The sequence below is a fragment of the Myotis lucifugus genome, unplaced genomic scaffold (assembly GCF_000147115.1).
Source record: "Myotis lucifugus unplaced genomic scaffold, Myoluc2.0 scaffold_0, whole genome shotgun sequence".
NCBI classification, from domain to species: domain Eukaryota; kingdom Metazoa; phylum Chordata; class Mammalia; order Chiroptera; family Vespertilionidae; genus Myotis; species Myotis lucifugus.
Genome location: NW_005871048.1, coordinates 62,582,215 through 62,608,304, shown reverse-complemented (window position 1 = coordinate 62,608,304; position 26,090 = coordinate 62,582,215). Strand labels below are relative to the sequence as shown.

The 26,090-nt window shown below is 42.0% G+C and overlaps 1 protein-coding gene across 1 annotated transcript; it reads left to right on the top strand.

The window, feature by feature from the left end:
* On the top strand, window positions 1-21,099 carry OTULIN (OTU deubiquitinase with linear linkage specificity). The gene is made up of 5 exons (XM_023752270.1): window positions 1-35; window positions 8,096-8,172; window positions 10,813-10,907; window positions 14,541-14,701; window positions 20,974-21,099. The coding sequence occupies exons 1-5, from the start codon at window positions 1-3 to the stop codon at window positions 20,990-20,992; spliced, it is 387 nt and encodes a 128-aa protein (XP_023608038.1). The 3' UTR covers window positions 20,993-21,099.
* The last annotated feature ends 4,991 nt before the right edge of the window (window positions 21,100-26,090 follow it).

Here is a 26,090-nt window from a genome sequence, read left to right as displayed (position 1 = left end):
ATGGTGTGGAAGGAGCACCCCTTCCTGATGAAAAGGTTTTGTGGCCTCTTCTGTCTTCTGCCAGTGGAATTATAGATTTAGAGCTGAAAGGAATCTAAAAAGCTCAGCCTAGGTTTGTCATTGTACACATTAGGAAACTGAGTTGCAGATCGAAAGATACAGCTTGCCCAGGGAGACACAGGGAGTAGGTTTCAAGGCCACCTTCCCTGATGCCTGGGTGGGAACCTCCTCCAGTCTCTTTCTGGCTTCCTCAGCAAAGCAGGCAGAGGGACATGAATTATGACAGCAAACTTCAGATTTTTGTTTTCCTGGACTAGATGTTTCATTTTGCAGTTTATTTAGAGCTTAATTTCTTTTTCTTCCTGCTTTTGTTGTCATTGATGATCTTACTCTAACTCATAAGAGAACAAGAGAGAGCAAGGGAAAGGAGGTGAAGATGACTTATGATGTCGCCAGCTGTCGAACATCACATCTTACATTGTTGCGCTTTCTTGCCTGTTATATAGGCAGTGAGGCTATTAGGTTTGCTCTGTGATATTTTCTTAAGGGCTAGAGAAACTGCATCCTATAGACTGCTTATTTTATAGTTTGCAATATAATGTGTGCACATCAGTTCTTATATGATGAAATATGCAACCTAATAGTTGGGTATAGATTTAAATAAATAGTGTAATGCCTGAATTACAACCTAAAATACTTTTAAATGGTGTTTTTCTGTCATTGGAGCCAAGTCTGTTCTTCTCACCCAAAGAATTGGGTTTGCCCTGCACAGGAATTTGAATGAAATATTTACACTTAATATATGAAATAGCATAAAACTGCAGATATTTTGAGATACCCTGCAGTCATTTTTAATGCATTCAATAGACAGTAATTATGAGTACAAACCATAGCCCAACTTTATAGCCATCAATCATTTCAGATGTGTCTCTTTGAAGGGTGCAGTGATACATATGGGAAGGGATGGATCATTACCTAGGCCAGTGGTTCTCAACCTTCTGGCCGTTTAAATACAGTTCCTCATGTTGTGACCCAACCATAAAATTATTTTCATTGCTACTTCATAACTGTAATGTTGCTACTGTTATGAATCGTAATGTAAATATCTGATATGCAGGATGGTCTTAGGTGAACCCTGTGAAAGGGTCGTTCGACCGCCAAAGGGGTCGCGACCCACAGGTTGAGAACCGCTGACCTAGGCAGTGCTATAAGATACTGATTCCTTTAGACCAGTGATTTTCAACGGGTGGGCTGGAAGAATTTTTAAAACATGCAGTATCTGACTATTGAGTCAAGAGCACTGACCTCTTTTCCCTTAGATTATCAAATGAAAAAATGACAACAGCCACCCTGGCGGGTGTGCCTCAGTTGGTTGAAACACCATCCTGTATACCTAGGTTTCGGGTACAGAAGGCAACCAATCAATGTTCTCTCTCACATCGATGTTTCTCTCTCTCTACTCCCTCTCCCCCCCTCTCTCCCTTTTCCTCTCTCTAAAATCAATGAGCATATCCTCAGGTGAGGATTAAAGAAAAAATAATAGCAGCCAATATAACAATATCATCCAATGTGATGAATAAAAATTATACCTATTTTTTTTGTCAGATCGGCAAAATACATTTTTTTGTGTACCGAAGAATTTTAGTACAGTGGGGCCTTGACTTACGAGTTTAATTCGTTCCGTGACGGAGCTCGTAACTCAAATTACTCGTATGTCAAATCAAGAAGTGAACGAGTGAGACACGTGATGCTGGGCTGATGTTGTGGCGTTCACTGTGACGTTCGCTGCGCCAACTAGCGGTGGGGTATCTGAAGCTGGCTCGTAACCTGAATTTTAGCTCGCAACTCAAAGCAAAAATTCGGCCGAGAGACGGCTCGTATCTTGAAAAACTCGTTAGTCAGGACACTCGTAAGTCAAGGTCCCACTGTAATTAGTTTTGTGTGCCATTAGTTGAAAATCGCTGCTTTAGACTAAGTTCACTGCATTTCATAAGGGAGAGAAGTACAAAGAATGACATAAAGACCATATGGATAAGCTACTTTCTAAATCTTTTTCCCCTCCATCCTTCTCTTCCTTCTTTTCTTTCCTTCTAGCTCTTTTGAGAGCTGTGGTTGACTGGCATCCTCCCCTACCCGCCTTAAGCCCTGAGGATGGCTCCTGAGATGAGCCCCATTTAAATACCTCATAGGTCAGATCAGATTCAGTTGGCTGCTTTTTTTTTTTTTTTTTTTTGACGCTTCTTCATTGCTTGTATCAGCAGGTCTCTTATGCTTCATCTCCTGCTCACCCCACTCCTATATTTGAAACTTATGCTATGTCCATGTCTTTGCTTAGGGAAGTGAGAAGCAAGACTGCTCCGTGGCTCTTCTCTGCCCACCTGCCTGATGGTGGGACAGGGTTTGAATCTGCGGTCCACAGGCTGGCTGTGGGTGGGTAGTGGGAGCATGTCTGTGAACTCCTCTGAAATTGAAGACAACACTTTATGTGTATTTATGTGTTTCTGGGCTGAGATTCTGATGAAAGTTGTGGCTTCTCAAAAGATCTGTGAATAACAACAAATTGTTAAAACATTGTTCTTGGGTGTTGCTAAATATACTGTGCCAGTGTGTTTCCCACCCAGCTCGCACCTCCAGAGCTTCTAGAGCTATATTTGATGGGATATCAGCTATGCCCTCCTACCCCTCCCCTCGCCTGGATGTAGAGCCAGCTTCAGAGTTTAGAGCTTAGATATCTCTGAGAATGAAGCCTCACTGTTAAGGGTTCAGGGTTGTCCCCATATACCTCTGGAAGTCACGTGGAGTATCATGGGCCAGTCATGGAAAGTCCAGTTGCAGAAGGGAGTGGAATTTTGGCCTGGGTGCTGGTACTTTCCTGCATTTGATGTGTTGTTCACCCATCTCTATAACCGGTAAGTGGTGGAGAAAGGCTTGGTTGAATGGTCTTTGCTTTTCCTGTGTGGGAAGATGCATTGGTGTCACAGTGGTTGACACTGTCTCCCCAACACTGCCTGGGCCACTAGTCTCCCAGGACAGGCCAAGTTAAGCGTGAACTGCAGTGTTCAAGTTCAGAGAGCTGAACAAAATAATCTTCAGCTTAGCTTTTTTAGACAAGGGGAAGTTGGTGCAAGTGTTCATAATGGTGAGGGATTAAAATGCTCTCTTCTTAGCTTTGTGTATATGTCAGCATTGACTTTTTTCATTTTAGATCTTTACTTGTATCGGAAATTGAAAAATTGGCTTCACAGAAATGTGCTCTGCTTCACTGAGCTCTGTGTTTTTAGCTTATAGCTTATGTTCTTAGCAATAGTGTAATTTTGTTTCTGTGTAGTAAGCATTTTTAAATTAAGTTTTCAAAAATATATTGTTATGTAGGTCTTTGAACAGCAAGAGGAAGTTTATAATTTAGAATGCAATGTCATGTAACTTTCTCAATGGTGTATGTTGCCTTAATATTAATAAAACTAGAGGCCCAGTGCACGAAATTCATGCATGGGGCGGCCGGGGGGGAGGGGGCGGGGGGGGGCGGGGGAGATCCCTCAGCCCGGTCTGCAACGATGCAAGCGTTCCACACCCAGCCTGGCCAGAGGCCCTCCGCGGCTGGGCATGGAACGCTTGCCTCGTCGCCATGGCGATGAAGCAAGCATTCCACCAGGCCGCTCACGCTGCCCACTCTCAGCGGCCGTTCCCCCCCCCCCTCCCACCCCAGGACTGGGGGACTCCAGCTGGGCTGAGAGGACTGGGCGCCGCCATCTTTGTGATGGAGTGATGGTTAATTTGCATATTACACTTTTATTAGATAGTATATGTTACCTCTAGCATAAGAGAAAATGGGAACTTGAATATACACACTTTAACATTACAGAGCTAAACTAAACATTTTCTAAGGAGGAGTTGCCAACAGTTTGGTTTTAAAATTTAATTCAACTGTATAATTGAGGGTGATTTGCCTGCCATGGTCCCCAGGAAATCAAGTCACATTTATGACTTTGTCTTACTTTTCTTTACTACTTTTCTGGGTATCTGTATGTTTTCCAGAGGGAACTTTGCTGTGGTAATCATTTAAGTCTGTGTGCTTCAGTGGTCTCTTTTGTGCCAAATGGTAGACCCCCCCCACCACCCCCATTTGGCACTTACAAAAGATTGGCACATTTCTGAAATGGTAACATTTTATTTATCATTTAATATCCTTTTCCTATTATTGTTTCACTATTTTCCTTTCCCATAACAAAAATTTAAACCTCTAGCTATTTTAGATTCACAGCTTTAAATAAAATTTCATTTTGTTATTTTCAGCTTTAATATTTTGATACTTAAAAAATTTAAAGCAAAAGTTTATTGAGTGAAGTATTTTCTTAAATAAACCTAGTTTTTCTTGCTCTCACACATCTCTCTCTTTCTAGTTGGTAGTCCTTATGTTGAATAAAGATCTCATTTTGGCTATTAAATGTCTTCTTCTTTTTTTTTTTTAACCATATTGATTGAGCTTTATTGCTTAAACTTAAAAATTACCTTCTCTACAAGGAAATACAGCTTTAGGATAATTTTTAAGGTAGCCTTTAAAGGCCATAATACAATTTTCTTGGTGACCTTAGAAAACTAGCAAGTGTCCTTGGTGGCCATGCAAGTTAGCAAACATTTGTGCACAAGATCTGAATGAAATCTACTTGTGGCTAAAGTAATTTGAATATACTCTGGGCCCTGTTCATCAATTTCTGCTTTGTTTCTTTTGTATATCCCGAAACACTGCCATTAAAAAAATTTTTTTTCCAACTGGAGGCCTGGTGCACGAAATTCATGTGGAGGGGGAGGGGTCCTCTCAGCCCAGCCTGCACCCTCTCGTAGTCTGGGACCCCTCACTCCTTACCGCCCGCCTGCTCACTGCTCCTTATTGCTCGACTTGCTGCTCTTTAGCGCTGCTGCAGAGGCGGGAGAGGCTCCTGACACCGCCTCTCTGCTTGTCAGCCGTGAGCCTGGCTTTTGGCTGAGTGGTGCTGCAGCTGTGGGAGTGCACTGACCACCAGGGGGCAGCTCACGTCCCCTGGTGTTCAGTGCGTGTATAGTGACCGGTCGTTCTGGTCGTTCTGCTGTCACAATCGCTGGACTTTTATTATATAGATAATCTCACTTTCTGTTTCTGTCTTCCCTTTGATTTCTTTCCGTCCCTCTCCTGTTGGCCTTTGTGGGAATTTGTATTTGTGACTGTACTGAGAAATGTTTGTTCAGAGAACTCCATCTGGGCACTGGTGTTGCGATTGCACTTTGGTTACTTTGTAGATTGAAAAGGAAGAGGACAAAGTATAGCCAAATGTGCATGTAGCACAGCTACAGAATATCCCTGGAGGTAGAATGTTTAATGACTAATAGATTCCTGGTCTGTTAAAAGTAAGAACTGGAAGAGGAACTATGTAGATCAGCGATTTTCAACCTGCATGCTGCAGGAATTTTAAAACATGGGATACCTATTTTGTCAAGGGCACTGACCTCTTCTCCCGTAGATTGTCAATTAAAAAACTGACAACAGCCAACACAAGAGTAGCTGTCCGGTGTGAAACAATCAAAATTAGACTTATTTATTTTTTTGTCAGATTGGCCAAAAGTACATTTTTTGGTGTGCCGCAGAATTTTACTAATTCGTTTATGAGTACCATGAGATGATGTAGGTCATTTAGATCTTAGCCAGTCTTCTCATTATGAAGATGAGAGAACTGAGGACAAGATTAGGGAAGTGCTTGCCCAAAGACATGCTTCTGATAATATTTTGAAAGTGATTAACTTGAGTGCTTGTGTTATAAGATCAGAATTTTTCTTTCTTTTTTAAAATTATATATTTTGTTGATTTTTTACAGAGAGGAAGGGAGAGGGATAGAGAGCTAGAAACATCCATGAGAGAGAAACACCGATCAGCTGCCTCCTGCACACCTCCCACTGGGGATGTGCCCGCAACCAAGGTACATGCCCTTGACCGGAATTGAACCTGGGACCCTTCAGTCTGCAGGCCAACGCTCTATCCACTGAGCCAAACTGGTTAGGGCAGGATCAGAATTTTTCACATTTGATAAAGCTCGGAACGTGGCCCGAAAGATATTAAATTAGCGAAAGAAGAACTAACACATTTAGTCACTTTTTATTTTAGGTGTTTGATGTATAGGCTCTGGGAATCTGGTTTCTGTTTTTAAACTCTGGCGCAGGCTCCATGGGTGACATCACACCTTTTACTTGAAATCTGACTGGAGCCAGAGTATGTGGAAAGTACCTTTTCCCTAATATGACCCCTTAACCCCATTAAAAAAATTGGCCCACACATATCCCATCACCTTTATTTTAGAGAGAAAAAGGGAATGAGAAATGATTATTGTTTATTAATACTTTGCACCAATGGATATAGTATGAGAATTAATTGGAATAGCTAACTTTTTTGAATGCTGAATATTTTACATTGTGTCTTCCCATAACAATCCTTTGAGGTGGTACTCTTACTGTCATGGTTACATTTAGGTGCTGAGAGGTGTAGTTACTTTAGTTCCACAGTCATACATACGGCTGATAAGGGCTACAGTGAGGACCTTCTAACTCTGGGTTCCCACTCCAGCCATGCCACTCTGCAGCAGGGTCCCCACATAGTACATGTCCTGCTGGGTAGGCCCAGTGCCCATCAGGCAGAGGGAATGGGCAGAGCCAATCACAGGTTGTGAAAATGCTTGGCTGGGAAACCTTGGACTGGTGTGGGTGTGTGTAGGGAATCACAGAATACTGGCTAGACTGGTAGGTTAGGTCCACGTTTTAGACTTTTCTGCTTATTTGGGAGCCATTGAAGAGCTTCAGGTGGGGAGGCAGATAGATTAGATTCCCCACCTCTCTCAGCACATCTTCATCTGTCTCTTCTCCCCTCACCCCTTCCTCTTTCTTCCAGCGGTACTAGGCCATGGAGAAGGAGCAGGGGGAACTAAGGGAATTGGAGATGGGAGTATTTCAGTCGTTCACTTAATTCCTTACTGTTTATTGACCTATTAACTCCTCCTTCCTGTGTGCCATTGTGCCTGGATGGGAGTGTGCTGTCATCAGGAAGGAGTATAAGGAATTGAGGGTCTGATCACTCCTTGTGTGAACATCAGCCAGTTTCCTTGTTCTCAGCTCTCGGTGTCTCCTGTACCTTCTGAAGTACTTGGCCTTTCTGGGGTTCTGCAGGGTTTACTGGTCTTCTCTTTGGCAGATGCCCTTCCACAGGCAGCAAGGCTCCCTGTCCTTTGTCATGTATGACTCCTTCGTCCACTTTTGGACTTTCACATGTCTTGTGGTCTCAGCAAAGATAGTGTTTCTGTTTCCCATCATTGTCATGTTGTGGTGTAAGTTAAAGGGGAGAGAAGGCATCCTAAAACCAGAAGTCCCATACTTCATCCTTGTCTAGCACCCTTGTCTCCCTTTCTAGTACTTAGTAGGTTCTTGTTAGTTCAGTAAGTGAGACTAGAGACTCTTTAGGAAGCTATTATATAAGTACCAAGTCAGTAGCAGTGGCAGCATAAGAGTATGTGGGACAGTAGGGGTATGCTCAGCGGAACATGAATATGGGGGTCAGAGAGCAGGGGGAGCCTTGGGAGGTTTTTTTTTTTTTTTTTTTTTTTTTAGCTCTGGTGACTTGTAATAATTGATGCTCGTCTATTGTTATTAGAGTAACTATTGTAAAGTTTGCCTGTGACATTAAGGTGGGCCATCGGCCTGCATACCTATATGAACACTTTTAATAGCACTATATTTATTCTTGAGACTTGATAGACTATGACAGTGCTTCATTGATAAGACACATGCTAAGATGCTTACATGTGTAGATGAGGCATTAATAGACTTGTAATTAAAATGGCCTCAGAGCTAGGTGGCAAATGGAGTGATGTAAAATGTCTCATTTGAAGTAAGAAACTCTGAAGTGGAATGATAGAAACACGAGTATCTAAGATGAAAGACCCATATTTTATCAGATTGTCATTAATATGAAAAAAATTAAACTTTAAATGTCGTATCAATTTTTAAGCACCTGCATTTGTGATAAGAGGGAAACTGTCAGTGCAACAACTTTGAAATGTCTCATTTGGTGTGATTTCAGCGAGGAGGACATGTATCGTGCTGCGGATGAAATAGAAAAGGAGAAAGAGTTACTTATACATGAAAGAGGGTTATCAGGTATGTTTGGAATTGTTTTATTTATTGTTTTATTGTTCTACTGTTTATGGTAGAAAATGCTGTTAAATCCGTATATCCATGTTCATAAAATATTAAGATGTACTTCCTAGGAGATATGCATATGGTCTTAGCTGCGTGCAATTATTCATTTCGCTAAAGTCTGGTGAGTATTGTTTCCTGAGGTTTTAATATTTTATTGAAAGTATTCTTTTCATGCCATTTTTGCAATGCAGTTTTCATTTCACATGGGAAGACTAATAGAGAACTGTGTCTTTGCCTCAGATGGCCATGTGGATTCACTGACTTGTAAGAAAGAATGATCATGGGATTGGTAGCACTAATTCTCTCGTTTCATGATTTTGTGTCCATGTTTCTGCTCAGTCATGCCTGCTCTTCTCACCCCAACCAGGGCCCTTTTGACCCATCATTGCTGCTAGAGCGAGGCATTACATCCTGGCCTCCTCCACTGTGGGCACAGCCAGAAGGGCTGTGTGTGAAGTACCTCCTTACTAGTGCAGGAACCGAGGGGGAATACTCCAATTGGGGATTTGTCATAGATGAGGCACAAGTGGCATTTTCTCTCTTATTCCCAGTGTAATGTGTGTGTTCTAGTGGTTTGTTTTGAGAACTAGCTTCTGTTTATTTTATGGTTAACAAAAGTATTACCATATGTGTAATTAGGAAGAAATGATACAAAGTAGGGTTTTGTTGACAGTTTTCAAGTCTTCCTCAACAAGGAATTGGTGGAACTCCTCACTGGTGGCCATAGGAGATGTTCTTTGTAGGGACCTAGTCAGATGTATTCTTGGGCCACACTGTTCTGGTCCTCCATGAAATTGCTGAGGACGCTTGCTTTCTACTGCTGTAGTTGCACAGAATTCACTTCTGATGCAGAGTTCTTATTCGTCATATGAGAGGCCCAGTGCATGAAATTCATGCACTCGGGAGAAGGGGGTGGGTTCCTCAGCCCAGCCTGGTTTAGGCCAGTGGTTCTCAACCTTCTGGCCCTTTAAATACAGTTCCTCATGTTGTGACCCAACCATAAAATTATTTTCGTTGCTAATTCATAACTGTAATGTTGCTACTGTTATGAATCGTAATGTAAATATCTGATATGCAGGATGGTCTTAGGCGACCCCTGTGAAAGGGTCATTCGACCGCCAAAGGGGTCGCGACCCACAGGTTGAGAACCGCTGGCTTAGAGGCTCCTTTTTTGTGCTCCTTAGTCATCTCAGCATCCATCACAGCCCTGCTTGTGAATGCCTGTTGTCTTTTCTTCTTCAGTAGTTTTTAAACCCATTCAGGACAAAATCTGGGTCGTAAACCTTCATATTCCTAGCTCAATGCTTGATGTGTATTAGACACTCAGTAAATATTTGTTGAATTGAGCTGAATATAGTATTTTTATTTTATGTCAACTTCCTCTGGAGTGGATACATTGTAAGGTTCTTCTGTGTTATATCCTAATTTCTTTGCTAACATTTACTTCTTCAATAATTTAAAAAGGAAGTCAAGATATGCCTGAGAATTTACTTCCCTTTCTTCCTAAAACATACACATAGATATACGCATGTGAGTGTGTATGTGTAGACCACAAAATCAAACCCCAAACGATAAGGAAAACTAAAGGCCATTTTCTTACTATATCATTTGTCTGATCATAAGTTGTATTTTTAATTTTGTTTTATTAGAGTAAAATGAGGTCTGTGGTTCAACTAACATTGAGAGCCCTTTTAGTTTCTGACTTATTATCAATTATTGTAGTCTTTGGGGATCAGGGCAGGATATAAATTAATAAAAACGAATACATGTTTTATTACTGAAGTGTTATCTCTTTGTATAATGGATAAGAAAAACTTATTACAAGTAATTAGATGTATTTTCTCATAGCTCAGACTGTTCCATGTTTAATTGATTGGGACAGTATTTGCAGACTCCTGTGTCTGAGCAGCTGCAGGTTCTGGGGACATAGCCAGGAAATAAAATAAGCCCCTGCCCTCAAGGAGCTGTGTTTTACTGTATTTGTGTGTGGGTGTGGAGTGGGGCGGGGTGGGGGGGGGATACAGAAAAAGAAATATGTTGGGTGTTGATCATTGCCAAGAAGAAAAACAACAGTATAAGAAGACTATAAGTGAAAGTGTGCGACATTATGATATAGGGGTCTCAGAGGTGAGCAGAGGCCTGCATGGAATGTGAGAGCAGGTACCTGGGGAAGAGCCAGTGTGTTGGAGGAATACAGGGGCGGCTGCAGGTGGAGCAGGAGTTGTCAGTGAGGGGAGTGGTGAGAGCCGAGTCCAGAGAGGCAGTTAGGCCAGGACAGGGGCCCTTCCAACTGAGATGGGAGGCCCCAGGAGCTCTCAGGACCCAGGAGTGATGGATATCGTTAAAGTGCATCATTCTGGCTGCCATTTGGAGAATGGCTAGTGGGGTGTGTGATAAAGAAGACCTATTGGGAGACCTCTGTCATTATCTAGGAGCGAGGGGATAGTGGTCTGGATCAGGTGGTAGGCAATGGTGAGATCCCAGATTTTTTTGGAATGAAATGAGAGGAAGTAGTCCCTGCATAAAGTAGTACTGTTCTGATTATGCTTTTTTTTTTCATTATTTCCCCCTCTCTTCTTCTGTTTGACTCTTTAACAGAACCTAAATTAAGTGTAGCTCCTGAAATGGATATCATGGACTACTGCAAAAAGGAATGGAGAGGAAATACGCAAAAAGCTACATGTATGAAAAAGGTATAACACCTACATGCACATATTTCAAGTCTTTCAAATAGTCTGTCATAGTAATTATTTAGTGTGTTCTTTTATATTGTTAGACATTAATTATGACAACTGCTATTACACTATGTAAATACTAGTGTTCTGATTTTAGAGATAAGGAACAGACGTCAAAGATAAGAGACTTTTTTCCGAGTCCCAGTATTAAAATAGAAGCATCAGTTTTTAGTAACATGATTTCCTTGAAAAACACAGAAATGACTCTGCTTTTTAGAGTTGGGCCAGCCATTGCTTGTCCTCTTGGAGTCATTTGGGAATGCCCTTCTGGCCTGGTGAGGTAAAAGATGTCCAATCCCCTACTGTCCCCACCTGGGTTTGGTTTCATGCCCTCCAGTCTTAGGGGCTGGGCCCTCCTGCACTTCTTATGCACAGGGATCTGGAACTCCTCCCCTCATTTAGGGCGTCCCAGGAGTTGTCCCCTCCCAACACCATTGCACAGATTGGTGACCCTAAGGTAGTCTCCAAGGCTGTGGGACATCAGGGAGTCCCATGCATGGTCCTGTTGTGACTGGGCTGGCTCGTTGCTCAGGTCAGATCCCCTGACTCACTCCTACTGCACAGCCAGCTGAACAGACACCATTGCTTTCCCCTGAACGTGTCCTGAATCCAACATTCCTTACTAGTGTGAACCATGCAAAATTACTACCATTTGACCATTGTGAGCTGCAAAAATGAGTTTCAGTTTAACTCTTCAACCACTTCTTGTAACATCTGGGTCATATCTCTTGCTCATTTTCTCTTGGGTTTATTTACATTATGAATTTGAATGCACTTGTATACTAGAGATATTGATCTATTATACTTGGTAGACATTTTCCTAGTATATTTTTTTATTTGTAACTATTTAGGATTTAAAATGTTTAAATATTTGAATACATTTGGTCTTTTTCTCAGAGCTTGTTTTTGTAGACAGTATTGCACATCTTTCAGCAGGCACCTCAGCTGCCCAGGCCTGTCCGGAAATGAGCTGATCTTAACTCAGAGTGTAGCTGTCACTTTTCAAGCTCTGAGAGCAAATGTCAGCTCTGCCCCCTGCAGGTGTGGACTCAGTCCCTTGTGAGAGAACTCAATCAGGAAATACCAGGGACTCTCAGTTCCTGCCAGCGGAGAACATCTAGATTTGTGAGGCCATCTGCTGAATGTGCATATCAGCCACTCATAGATTTTCTAACAACCTTCACCTGGTATCAGACTAGATAACCAGTAGACCAGTATCTAAACTACACAGGCATAGCTCATTTTATTGTGCTTTGCTTTGTTGCCTTTTTTTACAAATTGAAGGTTTGTTGCAACCCTGTGTTGAGCAGGTGTATTGTTGCCATTTTTCCAGCAGGCTCAGGTGATTGTTATCATTTTTTTAGCAATAAAGTGGGGTGTTTATTTTATTTTTTCAGTTTCAGTTTACATTCAGTATTATTTTGTATTGGTGTCAGATGTACAGCATAATTGTTTCACAATCATATGCTTTACAAGTGTTCTCCTGATATATCTAGTATCCAGCTGGCACATACATAGTTATTACAAAATTATTGACTATATTCCTTATGCTGTACTTTATATCCCTATGACTATTTTATAACTACCAATTGTGTTTTTTAATTAAGGTATATACATTGCTTTTTTAGGCATAATATTATTGCACACTTAATAGACTACAGTGGAGTGTAAACATAACTTGTATATGCATTGGGAAACCAAAAAACTCAGGTGACTTGCTCTATTGAGATATTCACTTTATTGCGGTGGTCTGGAACTGAACCCGTAATATCTCCTAGGTATGCCCATATTTTTTTATCTTCCCCAGAAATACCTTCACTGACTTGCAATTATATGATCTCATTCTCTTTAAAGGATTTTTCTAACAACAGGCACCTGAAAGTCCATAATTGAAGATGACCCCTAAGTTATCCAAATATTCCATATTTTGGAACTCATGCTGAAATAATTTCTCTGTCATTTTATTTCAAGAACAAGATTTGACCCTGTAGTTGGGTTATTCAGGGACCAAAATTTAATCAAAGGCACCTTAGTTAGAAAAATGTCGTCACATCAGGACTCGTGGCAGTAATTAGAGCACCTCAGGCCTGAGAGCCGCTTGGGTCTCGGTTCTTTCTTTAGTCCTTGTTTGTCTGTTTGGGTATTCTTTTGGAGATGTGTATAAATCCAAATTTAATTTTAAAAGTTTGACTCACCTCTGAAATAGCACGAGTAATGTATGCATTTGGAGAGGTGCAGTTGCTGTTGAACAAGCCATTGTGAATATTCAAGGTAATTGAGGGTCCACCATAGGGAAGAGATGCACATTAGTAGATGTGAGTCTGGTTGATGGACCCTTATCTGTCACAGTGATTGGACCACTACATAAAAATGGGACTCTCAACATTTTGTTTTAAAGAAGTACTTTCATACCCACTAAGAACACTGTCCTGTGACTTGGACCTTGAAAACAGCTCATGATGAGGGTGCAGCACTTGGACACAGGATGGCTGTCTGTGTGGTGAGAGCGAGACTCCTTTCTTTGAGTGAGTGCAGGGCAGGAAGCGGTCTCCAGAGACTGTCGAGGAAGAGCAGGCCAAGTGAAAGGATGGACAGATTGGAAGTGAGCGAGTTGGGGGAGCACTGAGGTTGATACGATGCCTGAGCAGTGCCCAACCAGGGAGATCAGATCATCAAAGGCCTGTGGACCGGTCACTAGGATTTTATGGTGTCCTTTTTAGAGTATGCTTCAAAATGTTCCATTTGAATGCTGTTTTTGAGAGCATGTCACTGAACATTTTCATTTCCTCCTTTCACTTCCAGATTGTGGGATTGGGCCAAAACCCGCAGTCGGACATCCCTCGAGGGGTCCTTAATTGTGAGAGGGTGTAGGCCGGGCCAAGAGACCGCCCCCCCCCCCACTCCCGTGCACGAATTTCATGCACTGTGCCTCTAGTCCAGTGGTTCTCAACCTTCCTAATGCCGTGACCCTTTAATACAGTTCCTCATGTTGTGGTGACCCCCAACCATAAAATTATTTTCGTTGCTATTTCATAATTGTAATTTTGCTACTGTTATGAATCGTAATGTAAATATCTGATATGCAGGATGTATGTTCATTGTTACAAATTGAACATAATTAAAGCATAGTGATTAATCACAAAAACAGTATGTAATTATATATGTGTTTTCCGATGGTCTTAGGCGACCCCTATGAAAGGGTTGTTCGACCCCCAAAGGGGTTGTGTCCCACAGGTTGAGAACCGCTGCTCTAGTCAATACATAATTAAAATTATCCATACATTCGGTTATCAATACAACAATTGCTTAGGAAGGGACATATATAACTCCAGCTTTGGGAGTGGTTAGTGCTTTAATAATACTTGGTGTATTATTTATATGTTATAGTGTATTGCATCTGTTAACATGCTGATATTTTGTACAGTACTAACATTTGTTAATATCTTTTGATTAATAAGGAATTAGAATGTTTTACATGAAGGACTCAACCAGTCTTATTTACAGTCTTTCAGGGGCACATTTTTCCACAGGAATAAAACTCTCCCTGAAGTTAGTAACAACCATTTTGAATTCTTTGATGCTTTCACCCAGGGCTACGAAGAGGTATCTCAGAAATTCACCTCCATAAGGCGAGTCCGTGGAGATAACTACTGTGCGCTGAGGGCCACGCTGTTCCAGGCCATGAGCCAGCCAGCGGGGCTGCCCTCCTGGCTGCAGGACCCGGAGCTCACGCTGGTACGCTGCTGCTGCAGGTTTGCGTCCGTAATGTTTCCAATCATTTCTGTGAGAAAGACTTCCCTTTTCTGCCCGTGCTCTGTGCTAGCCCTGTGTGCAAAATGACGTCAGCATGTGGGTTTTGTGTGGTTGGGATGATTTTGCATAGTAAAAGCGACCAAAAATAGTATTTCCCAGAAGAGAAAAATGATAAAGTTTATTTGAACAGTTGAGCTGAATTAGTGAGCAGGCGTTAAGAGTTTGTAAAGGAGCAGTTTGGCTTCCTTGCTGGTGCTGAATTAAATGGAGTGTGTATTGGTCTTTGTGAGAACCTGCTGGGGTTTTAGGGTGCACATTCCTGTAATTCCAGCTCCAGTTCAAGAAACTAGCACCCTCTGTGCAGTGTTAGGAGGATTGGCTTCGTAGGTGGTTGAGCAGCAGCACTAGAAGCGGGTGATTGATGTTACCCTGGGAGGGGCTTCCTGGGGAGGTGAAGGTCGGGCTGTGTCCCATGCTAGGCCTTTGCCAGTGGTTTAAACCTGAGATGTGGTAGTGACACCCAGGAAATCATGTCTCATTGTGTCGTGTGTCTACACACATCAGATGAGGTCACATCATAGGTTGGGTAATAGAATACCCCAAAAGAGTTTGGTGGGTGGGAATGATTGAGCAAAACTGACAATAGGGCATAATTAGAAGAAAATTGGAAGTCTTGTTGCTTATATTTTTTTATAAAGCAAAAACAAAACCCAAAGTGCTAGCTGTGGGACATCCATTTTGCTGGCAACTTATGAGGGGGAAAAGGACATGAGGATCTTAATTGATTGCAAGCCCCACATAAGCCCAAGTGACGTGATGGCCGGCAGTGGTAGGGGAGCCCTGCTTTAAAGGTGCGCTTCCAACAGCGACAGCCCATCTTGGACTGCGCTGGTCAGCTCCCATCTCAAGGAGCAAGTGCAACTCCGTTGCTCAGAGCAGATGGGAGTGTGACAACGACGATTCATCTTGTTTTGGGAACAGTGAAGGAGCTGGGGTACTTGAAGTTGAAGGGGCCTAGAAGAAAGAGGATTTTTAGCTGCCAGCTGAGCTAATTAGAGGTCTATTAGGTGGATGAACGATCACACGCCCTCAGTGGGCAAAACCAGGACCAGTGGGTGGAGGATACTACCTGTCCATCCTGTGATTATCCGTTTTATAAACCGATATATATCAGCACACCTGTGTAAACTGTGAAAGCTATTTTTTTTCTAAGCAAAGATATGTTATCTTAAGCAGGTTACTCAGTACTAGCTTATTGATTTTTTTAAAAAATATAGAAACAAAAGCAATTGATCCACAAGGCTATTTTGTCCTTTGCAAATCATAACATTTATAGGTAGTGAAAAATTTCAGAATTGCTGATTACTTGGCCAAAGCATGCCTTTGGCTGGCTATAAGACACTTAGGGAAGCAAATGTGAGTGATTTCACTCTTTTTTGCTTTAACTTCAGTGTTTGATTGTCATAATTTAATAGATTGTGACATAAAATCCTCCTTGTTTTAGGCTGAGCCTTTTTCTTTGAGCCTTTTTCTTTTAGGGGCTGTTTAAATGTATGGATTTAATTGACATAATGAATTTGAATTTTTATATTTCCCAAGAAACTCTGGTACAGTAGTGTGCTGTATAATTAAACATATAGAACATGCCCCGTGAAAGTAAAGCATAGTGTCCCTTTTACTTTAGTGACAGGATGCCTATAGGTAGTAAAAGCAGTCAAGGTGGATTGTGCTTGCTTTCTGATCACCATTAGAATATGTTGCGTGAATGAGCAATGGGGCTTTAAGATGGTTTTCCTGATTTCATTTGAGTCACGTGGAAATAGTTTTTAAATTCTCAAGTGCTCTTCCCAATTTCTTCCCTTTTCTGTGAATATCAGCCAACAAATACAGTTTCTCTCTTGGAGCATAATCTGATTAGTTGGTCACAGTGGTATTATTGGCATTATTTTTGTCATGTAACCTTTATTGAATGCCAAGAGGCCCGTGCCATAGAAGAAGCACCTCATGCCTGCCTGTGACTTTAGTATTTAAGTTTATTAAACTTTCGTTCTGTTAATGCCAGCTAAAGAAATGACTATTCTTTTCTTGTTCTCCTCTAACTAGAAGACTTGTTCTCCTTCTGGCTTCCCAACCCCCAGCAACTTTCCTTGGTTTGAGCACTTTTTTTTTACAGGGTCAGTTTTGCTGATCGCTTGATCAGGTGACAGATGCACCACATGCTTCATATTTGTGGTGCCAGAGCAGGAAGGGGTACCAGACTTGGTTGTTGCACTTGACCAAGCTATTTTCTAAGCACCTCCCAGTTGCCCCTCGTGCTCTCTGAGGATGCCATTGCACTCCTGTTCTCACCGACAAGGGCCAGGTTGAGTGAGGGAGTGGGTGGCGCAGCGTGACCAGAAGATGTTGGGGTGGAACTAAGTGCATAGACGGAGGGGTGGTGAGGCCTTCTGCGGCTGGCAGTGCACCCTAGGGTGTTGGGGTACCTGGATCACCTTGCTCCAGAAATGGGGTCTCTCCATCTCTAGGAACTACTTGTGTAACTCTGTAATAAGTAAACATCTTAATATTTATTTGTTAACACAGATGCTTAAGACAAGCAGATCAAGTGAAACTTAAATAATTCTCTGGCTACAAAACAAAATCTTACAGAGGTTTTGGTATGAAAGTGAGTGTGACCATTTCCTCCCCATCTTCCTGATAGAGCAGAATAACTTGTATTGTGTCACATTAAGTAACACTCTGCTTGCTGTTAGAACTTGGTGTAAATTATTTGTGTTAAAATTGGGTCGGTTTGGTATATTAATTACTTGGACCACGCCCACAATAAGTCTCTGACAGTGGATCTCTCTTAGTTTACCCTGATCCTTGGTCTTTCTGAAATACCAAGGGCCTCTTTTGACCACTACCCTGTGTCCACTGACAGTCCTATGGCCTGGTCAGTTCATGGCACAACACCTCTGGTTATTGTGTGTCCATTGGCCTTTTAAAAGTCCTGGCCACTTGTGGGGACACAGAAAGGCTGCCCCTGCAGGCAGGTTAGAGGGAATCTGGTGTCAGCATTATTAGGGTCAACTGCAATGCACTGGCTTAAGTAACTCACCTTTCCGCTTTTGGGGTCAGACAGCGTTATCAGAGTCTCCTGAACCGCACTGGCTTAAGTAACCCACTTCTTCAGCTTTTGGGGTCAGACAGGTCCTGGGACACTTAAGTTTTTGTGTGAACCCAGAACCAGCCTCAGCCCATGGCTGTGCTGTGCTAAACATCCCTTGACCTTAGTGTACATTCCATCAAGACTGTGAGAGCCCAGGGAAGCCGTCTTTTGTTACCAAGGAACACGTGCCCTTTCGCTAGTTGTATTGAAAGTGTTCCCTGTTGCATTTTGCCCTCTTCCCTCTCTCCTAGAACAGGACATGGAAGGGATGCGGGAGAGCTGGGCTGAGAGCCCCTCCCCTTAGTCTGATCTCAGTGGAGAGAGCCTGGACTTGCCTTTCTGCCTGTGCTCAGCTCCTCTGGCCTCTCTCCTTCCCCGCCTGGAAGGTTGAGCTTTGTCCTCACTGCCCCTTGGACAGTTCAGCTGTCCCTCGCCTCCCGTCCTTGCCTGGGCTCCCTATGTGTTGTTTCTGCATCTGTCAGATCCCAGTTTTGGTATTTGGTAATCTCAGTCAGATTACCTAACAACCTTGGAGGTGCTTGGTGTGGCTGTTCTTAAACTTGGAACAGGGCCTGGGTCCCTGAGAGGTGGTGTCCTTCAGGGTAGTCCTTTGCTTTCCAAGTTTTCTAAGCTTTAGAATGTCTCCGAGTGGGTGGGACCTGTAGCAGTGTTTGCTTAGAGTGGGTTAGACTCTACGGTATATCGAAACTTATTTTATGAGTTAGTTTTAGGGATGACACATTTTTATTTGCTACCCCTTTAATCATGGTGTTGGTTTCAAGAATTATAGACTTGTTAGGGAAAACAGGGTGTTTTTATAATTCAGTCACAAATTGAATTATACTTAAGCTAATTACCATTTTATTCTTAAATATTTCCCAGTATTATTTCTTGTTTAAGTCTTGTTTCTTGCTCAAATTTATAACAGAAGTCCAGTCTCTTAAGGTGCAGGAGAAAAGAATGGCTATTTATGTGTTCTATGTATTATGAGCCCTGAAAGCACTTAAAATTATATTCACTTTTTTCTTCTGAATAAATAATTCCAACTCAATTACTTTTTTCTTTGTATTTTCTTTTTCACACCTTATTTTTTGGACTTGCTGCACTGTCTCCCAGAACTATGCACCCTGAGTTGGAGGATTGCTCTAGCAACACTGAGCAATACATAGAAGGATTGAGGAGACGGACTTTTATTTGGGTTTCTGTCTGCATAGTTAGGTCTTTGGGGTCTCCTGGGTAATTCAGTTGAGTGTTGTGCCTGCTTTTTAGATACCTGCACAGTGTCCCGTGATGCTCAGATGGGCTTATGGGCTTCCCTTTACTCGGTTCTCAGCTCACATCTGTGTAGCCAAGATTTTCTGCTCACTTGCACTTCTCTGTGCCCAGTTGTGATTTCAGCTTGTTGCCACTTGAGGGCATTTTAGGTTCTGGATGAAACAGAACTTAATTGAAGGCTTGCAGCAGAGCTGCTCACGTGCTGCCAAAATGCAGGACCGTGTGGGCATGAAGTTGGGTGGCTCGTGGGTGGGTGGTCATTTGTCATTATGATAAGCCCCTTCCCCCTTATGAGTGAGTGTGGATGAGCATCACTGTGGGAACTGCAAGAGGAATTTACATCCCAATGGTGGTTTAGTTTTTTGTAGAGATGAAACCACTTTTGTTTTACATGATTGGTATAGACTAAGAAGGTAAGACTGGAATTACCATTATGAAAGGGTAGGCAGGGTCTTAGATTCAGAAAGAACTGAACATATGGTCTCCTTTAAAACTGTTTATGCCCTAGCCGGTTTGGCTCAGTGGATAGAGCGTCGGACTTTGGACTAAAGGGTCCTGAGTTCAATTCCGGTCAAGGGCACATGCCCGGGTTGTGGGCTCGATCCCCAATAGGGGGCGTGCAGGAGGCAGCCAATCAATGATTCTTTCTCATCATTGATGTTTCTATCTCTCTCTCCCTCTCCCTTCTTCTCTGAAATCAATAAAAATATATTTTTAAAAAAACCTATTTGTAACTGTTAAATAAGCTCAGGGTCCACATAGGATGTTGTAGGAAATAATTATTCTTTAATGATCTTTTGACATGGAGATGAACTTTTTTTTCCTCTCTAAATTTTATAGCAGTGACACGACATGCCTGTGCCCAACCTAATAATATGGATTTTTCTCCTGGCACACCGGAGACTGTTGGGAGAGTGAGTTCCCATGCTGTCATCCATCAAGTTGTGTCCCATCTTGCCTTTCAGACTCCAGATTCCACTGATGATTGGGGGGAAATAACAAAAGAGAAGCAGGCAAAGTATGAGTTCAGCTGTCACTTCTTTAATGAGCTAGGCCCGTGGTCGGCAAACCGCAGCTCACGAGCCACATGCGGCTCTTTGGCTCCTTCAGTGTGGCCACGAAGTTTCAATCACACTGTACGTGCGCGCCCGCATGTGGTATTTTGTGAAAGAGCCACACTCAAGGGGCTGCAGTTTGCCGACCACTGAGCTAGGCCATCACAGCTCCCTTAACCCCTACTTCTTATTCTCAGTGCTGTTTTTTATCTTACTATACTAAGCAGTGGAACTAGATACAATATTGCTTCATTGAATATTAAAACTTTGAGTATATGTGTTAATATCAAAATTAGGTTTTGTTTTCCCAATCAGGAAGGGAGCAGGTTTTTACTTTATCTTGGATCATCTCACAAGTCCTGGAGCCCCGTCCAGAGTCAGGCAGTATGGAGCGCTAGGGAGGCTGCCAAAGGCCCAGCAGCTGCTGGAGGCTTTTGTGAAGAGGCTCCTTCACATACACTCACAAAGTGCTGTGCAGGGTTCCTGGCTGGGGTGGTTGTGCAGGCTATATTGAGCTCCTGTATCTCAACCCAAACCTTTATTTCACTCTAGCAGTCCTCCTTAGGGCAGTACTTTCTGAGTTCCTGACTTCCAGGTTTAGGTGATCCAGCCTAAACCCACATGACAGGTTTGCAGGGATTAATTCTGGAAACGAAGGTAGGAACTCTAGTGATAACGAAATGGGAGAAAGAGAAGGACAAAGGGCTTTGTGGTTTCTTACAGCTTGGTTCATGTGATGGACTTTTTGGAGGGTTAATGTTCTTTGTCTCTCTGTTTCTTCATACTCCAGTTACCAGAAAAACTCATAAGCAAATACAGCTGGATCAAGCAGTGGAAACTTGGATTGAAATTTGAGGGGAAGAGCGAGGACCTGGTTGATAAAATTAAGGAGTCCCTCACTTTACTAAGAAAGAAGGTTTGGAACATGTAATTTTCTTTTTCTGTGAAGTGCAAAAGCTCCTGCTCCTAATTGCCCCAGCAGACCATTTTTTTCTCTTGAATATATTGGGGTGACATTGGTTAATAAAATTATATAGGATTCAGGTATACAATTCTATAATACATCATCTATATATTGTATTATGTGTTCACCACTCAAGTCAAGTCTCCTTCCATCACCATTTATCCCCCTCAGAAGACCACTTCTTAGTTCTCACTTAGTGGATTACCAGATGTTCTTGGCTGGTTTTTAGGCAAAATAATTTTGGATGAACACAAACCCTTCCTGTGAGGTCTTTGGTAAAATTGAGAAATATCAACATCAAGTATTCTTGGAGGAGATGATATGTTTAATGAATTGTTTAACTATCTTAAAAGGAAACCATAACAAATACAGTCTTTGTGCTAAGTCATACTGACAAGTTTCAGTGATACATTTAGTCCATATTTTTCTTTTTTTAATGTTTTTATTGAACTGAGAGAGAGGAAGGGAGAGGAAGAAAAAGACAGAGAAACATCAGTATGAGAGAAACATGGTTTGGCTGCCTTCTACATGCACCCAACCAGGGATCAAGTCCACAACCTGGGCATGTGCCCTGACTGGGAACCGAACTGGTGACCTTTCAGTGGTGCACAGGATGACGCTCAACCAGCTGAGCCACACCGGCTAGGGACAGTCCAAATTTCTTATCGTAATATCAATGATACGAATTCATGTCCCATTAGACTTTCAGCTTCATGAAAGACATCATTTCTTTATACCCAGTGCCTAGACCTGAGCCTGACACATTATAGGCATTCGGTAAATACCTTGTTGATGGATGGACTGAGGACCTGACTTCCTGGAACCTAGTTTGGGTTTGCAATCATAGAAATATTTACTGCAAAATACACTGTCACAGGAATACCAGTGATGAAATGGGAGGACAAGAAAGACAGAGGGATTCTGTTGTTCTTGCCTATTAAGCAGAGCACAGGATTTGTGGGGGTTGGAGACCTGTGCTGCCTAGTCCCCGGGACAGTGGAGGGTTGAGGGCAGGGCTCTGGCCCTGTGGGAGTGAGTGAGAAGGCTCTTCAGTTCAGTGACTTGTGAATTCCTTTTTATCTCCTTTAAGTTCTTGTGAAATTGCAATTTTTGCTTTTTTTAGGTGTGTCTAGAGTGACTGGATCCTCGTTTTGGGGAATGTTTAAGTGATTCCAATTTAGAGTAATGTGAAAATTATTAATAATCTGAGCTACATTCCCAGCACTTTCTATGGGCCAGGCCGTACACTAAAAGTTGTATGTATTTAATTCTTGCAACTACCAAGGTGGTGTTGCTATGGTTACCCCATATTTACAGCTGAGAAAACTAAGGCCCCGCAATTGGTTAATGCCCTGTAAAAGCCATCAGCTGCTTGGGTGAGGCCTTCATTCCATCCGGACTCTAGAGCTATGCTTTTGACTGGCAACTTGTCTACTTCTGGAAAATGAGGTGTTCCAGCTTTCAGCCCACTTGTTAGAGAGTCCTGTGGTGCAGTCATTACCATTAAAATTTACTCTTGGATTTAAAATTTTACTGGGTTCTCAGGGAGCGGTAGTTATTGGTGATTCCTAAGGACTAGTTTCATATTGGCATCTTTTATTCTAATTTACTTTAACTTAAAAGTACATGTATTTATGGGGTTTTCTTGTTCACATAAAGAGTGTGCCTATTTTAGCTGAATACCTGACACTACTCTATTCTTAATCAGGAGTCAATTAGAATTTCCTGAATGGATTTATTCATTTGAAACTCACGTATACGTCTGAGAGGTTAGAAGGTTAAATTTAGTAAACTAATATTTAGGAGATCCCCTAATCGTCCTTGCCCGTCCTTGCCCATCTTCATTTTTGAAGGTTTCTGGATAACTGTAAGCCCCCTTATAGAGAGGAGTAATTTTAGCTCTTCTTCACAGCTTCACACCCAGGACTCACACATGCATAAATATTTGATTGATTGAGTCTCATTGCCTGAAGTTAGGGTTCCAAATTGCCATTCCACAGTCCCAGTGCTTCCTCTTAGTGCATTGTACTTTTGTTTCAAATTAATGGGGCAGAAACTGAATAAGGATTTTGTGTGGTCTAAAGAGTAGTACCATTGTTTGAGCTGGAAACTTGAATGTTGTGACCCACGGTTGCCTACTTTTGAAAATGATTTTGTGTTCAAAGTATGGAAGTATACCAGGGACTTTTAGAACAAAAATGTAACTATTATGTAACTTTTTATTGCAGTGGGCAGGCTTGGCTGAACTGAGAACTGCTGAAGCAAGGCAGAGAGCTTGTGATGAACTGTTCACAAATGAAGAGGAAGAATATAGCCTTTATGAAGCTGTAAAATTTTTAATGTTACACAGAGCCATTGAACTATATGATGATAAAGAGAAGGGAGAGGACGTACCATTTTTCTCTGTGCTTCTGTTTGCTCGGGACACATCCAGTGACCCTGGACAGCTACTGAGGAACCATCTAAATCAGGTGGGACACACTGGTGGCCTCGAACAGGTGAGTTATACCCTTGCGTATTATCCCCAAACACCAGCATTAACCATCACACATTATCTCATAGTGCTTGAGTGTCAGGAATTCAGGAGCAACTTAGTGGGTGACTTGGGCTTGAGGTCTCAGGTTGCAATCATCTGAGGACTTGACTCGGGTTGGAGGATCCATGTCCAACATGGCTCACTCACCTGGCTGTTGGTGGGAGGCCTCAGTTTCTCACTGGTAGGGGGTAGTTCCTTGCCATGTGGGGCTTTATACAGATAGGGCTGTGTGAGTTCCTCACAACATGGCAACTGGCTTCTCTCAGAAAGTAATTCAAGGAGAGAATGGAAAAGAAGCCACAATGCCTTTTACGATCTAAGCTTAGAAGTCACACCCCATCACACTTACCCATATTATATTTGTTAGCAAGTCACCAAGTTCACCCCACTCTTACAGAATTGTGAATCTATTTCAGGATCAACATGGTTATCTCAGCCTGGGCTTGCTTTTGCAGGTGGTAATGGGATCAGTATCTTTGAATCTGGTAGTCTAAAAAAAAAGAGTCATGTGAAGGGTGTTTAATCTTGGCAGCTGTAGCTGTATTAGCTATGATCCTTTAAAAATAGAAATGGGGTCACCTTAGCCAGTAGAGCGCAGCCTGCTCTTGGATCTTTTACACATACACTAAGTTTGGAATTTTATACAGAGACCCAATACAGTACTGTCCCAGGACGCAACGGTTGGCTTACTTTGCACTCTGTCTTTGGTGAGTTCATTACGTTGCCCTAAAAAGCTTATGTCTTTTTTTAGTGGAATAGCCAACCACTAAAGTTGCATTAAGGCTAGCCTTCCAAAGTGCTTCCTTTCTTCTTCCATGGCTGGCTCTTTGGCTTGCCTTTTCCTGGTCTGTCTGAAAGAGCAAAGATGATGGTCATGCTGGGTCAGGCAGGATTGAAGATAATTATTTAAAATAACCTATACTTGTAGTGTAAGTTACCTAATGTCTCCTGAACAGTAGCAAGTACATTGCAGTGAAAAGCCTGGTAGAGGGTGTTTTGCATGTTAGTCCTTTCTGGATCTCCACAAGGTCTGCTGTCATGGAGAGTCCAATGTTTAAAAAACAGCTTTATTGAGATAATTTACCGACCGTAAAGTTTGCCCTTTTAAAGTATGCAGCTCAATGGTTTTTTAGTATGTTTGCAGCCATCACAGTCTAATTTTAAACCATTTTATCACCCGTAAAAGAAACCTCAGACCCATTCTTACTCCCCCCAGTCCTCGGCAGCCAGTAATCTACTTTCTGTCACCTTAGATTTGCCTACTTTGGAGAGAGTCCATATAAATGGAATCATAAATCATACAATATGTGGTCTTTTGTGACTGGTTTCTTTCACAGCTTAGTGTTTTTAAGGTTCATGCATATTGTATCATGTGTCAATTCTTCATTCCTTTTTATTGACAAATACTATTCCATGGTATGGATATATCGCATTTTATTCATCTACTCATCAGTTGATGGATATTTGGTTCATTCCTTTTTTAACTATTTTGAAAAATCCTGCTCTGAACATTCATGTGCAAGTTTTTGTGTGGACATATTTTTTCAGTTCTCTTGGGTATGTACCTGGGAGTGGAATTGCTGGGTCATATGGCAGTTCTTTATTTAGTGTTGAGGAGCAGCTGTATCATTGGTCATTCCCACCTGCAGTGTTTCTGAGTCCCACATCTACACCTCACATAACATACAAGTAACCATTTTAAAGTGTACAGCTCAGTGGCCTTTAGTACATTTACGTGTTGTGTGACCACTACCTGCATCAAATCATTTCATGCCTGAAAAGAAAAACATACCCGGTAAGCAGTCATTCCCCCGCATCTTTTGTCTTTTTGATTGGAGCCATTCCAGAGGGTGTGATGCAGTATCTCACCATGGTTTTGATTCCATTCCCTTGATGACTTTTTTTTTTTTTTGATTTTTTTTAAAAATCTTTATTGTTCAGATTATTACATTTGTTCCTCTTTTTTCCCCCCATAACTCCCCTCCTTCCAGCTCCCACCCCACCCTCCACCCTCACTCCCCACCCACTGTGTTCATCCATAGGTGCATGATTTTTGTCCAGTCACTTCCCGCATCTCCCACACCCCTTTTCCCCCCAAGAATAGTCAGTCCATTCCCTTTCTATGTCCCTGATTCTATTATAATCACCAGTTCATTCTGTACATCAGGTTATTTATTCACTTGATTCTTAGATTCATTTGTTGATATATGCATATTTGTTGTTCATAATTTGTATCTTTACCTTTTTCTTCTTCTTCCTCTTCTTAAAGGATACCTTTCAGCATTTCATATAATACTGGTTTGGCGGTGGTGAACTCCTTTAGCTTTTCCTTATCTGTGAAGCTCTTTATCTGACCTTCAATTCTGAATGATAGCTTTGCTGGATAAAGTAATCTTGGTTGTAGGTT

Coding starts and splice junctions, on each gene's coding strand:
- OTULIN (XM_023752270.1), top strand. CDS start 1: ATGGTGTGGAAGGAGCACCCCTTCCTGATGAAAAG. Junction 8,173..10,812: donor ACATGAAAGAGGGTTATCAG/GTATGTTTGGAA, acceptor ACTCTTTAACAG/AACCTAAATTAAGTGTAGCT. Junction 10,908..14,540: donor AAGCTACATGTATGAAAAAG/GTATAACACCTA, acceptor GCTTTCACCCAG/GGCTACGAAGAGGTATCTCA.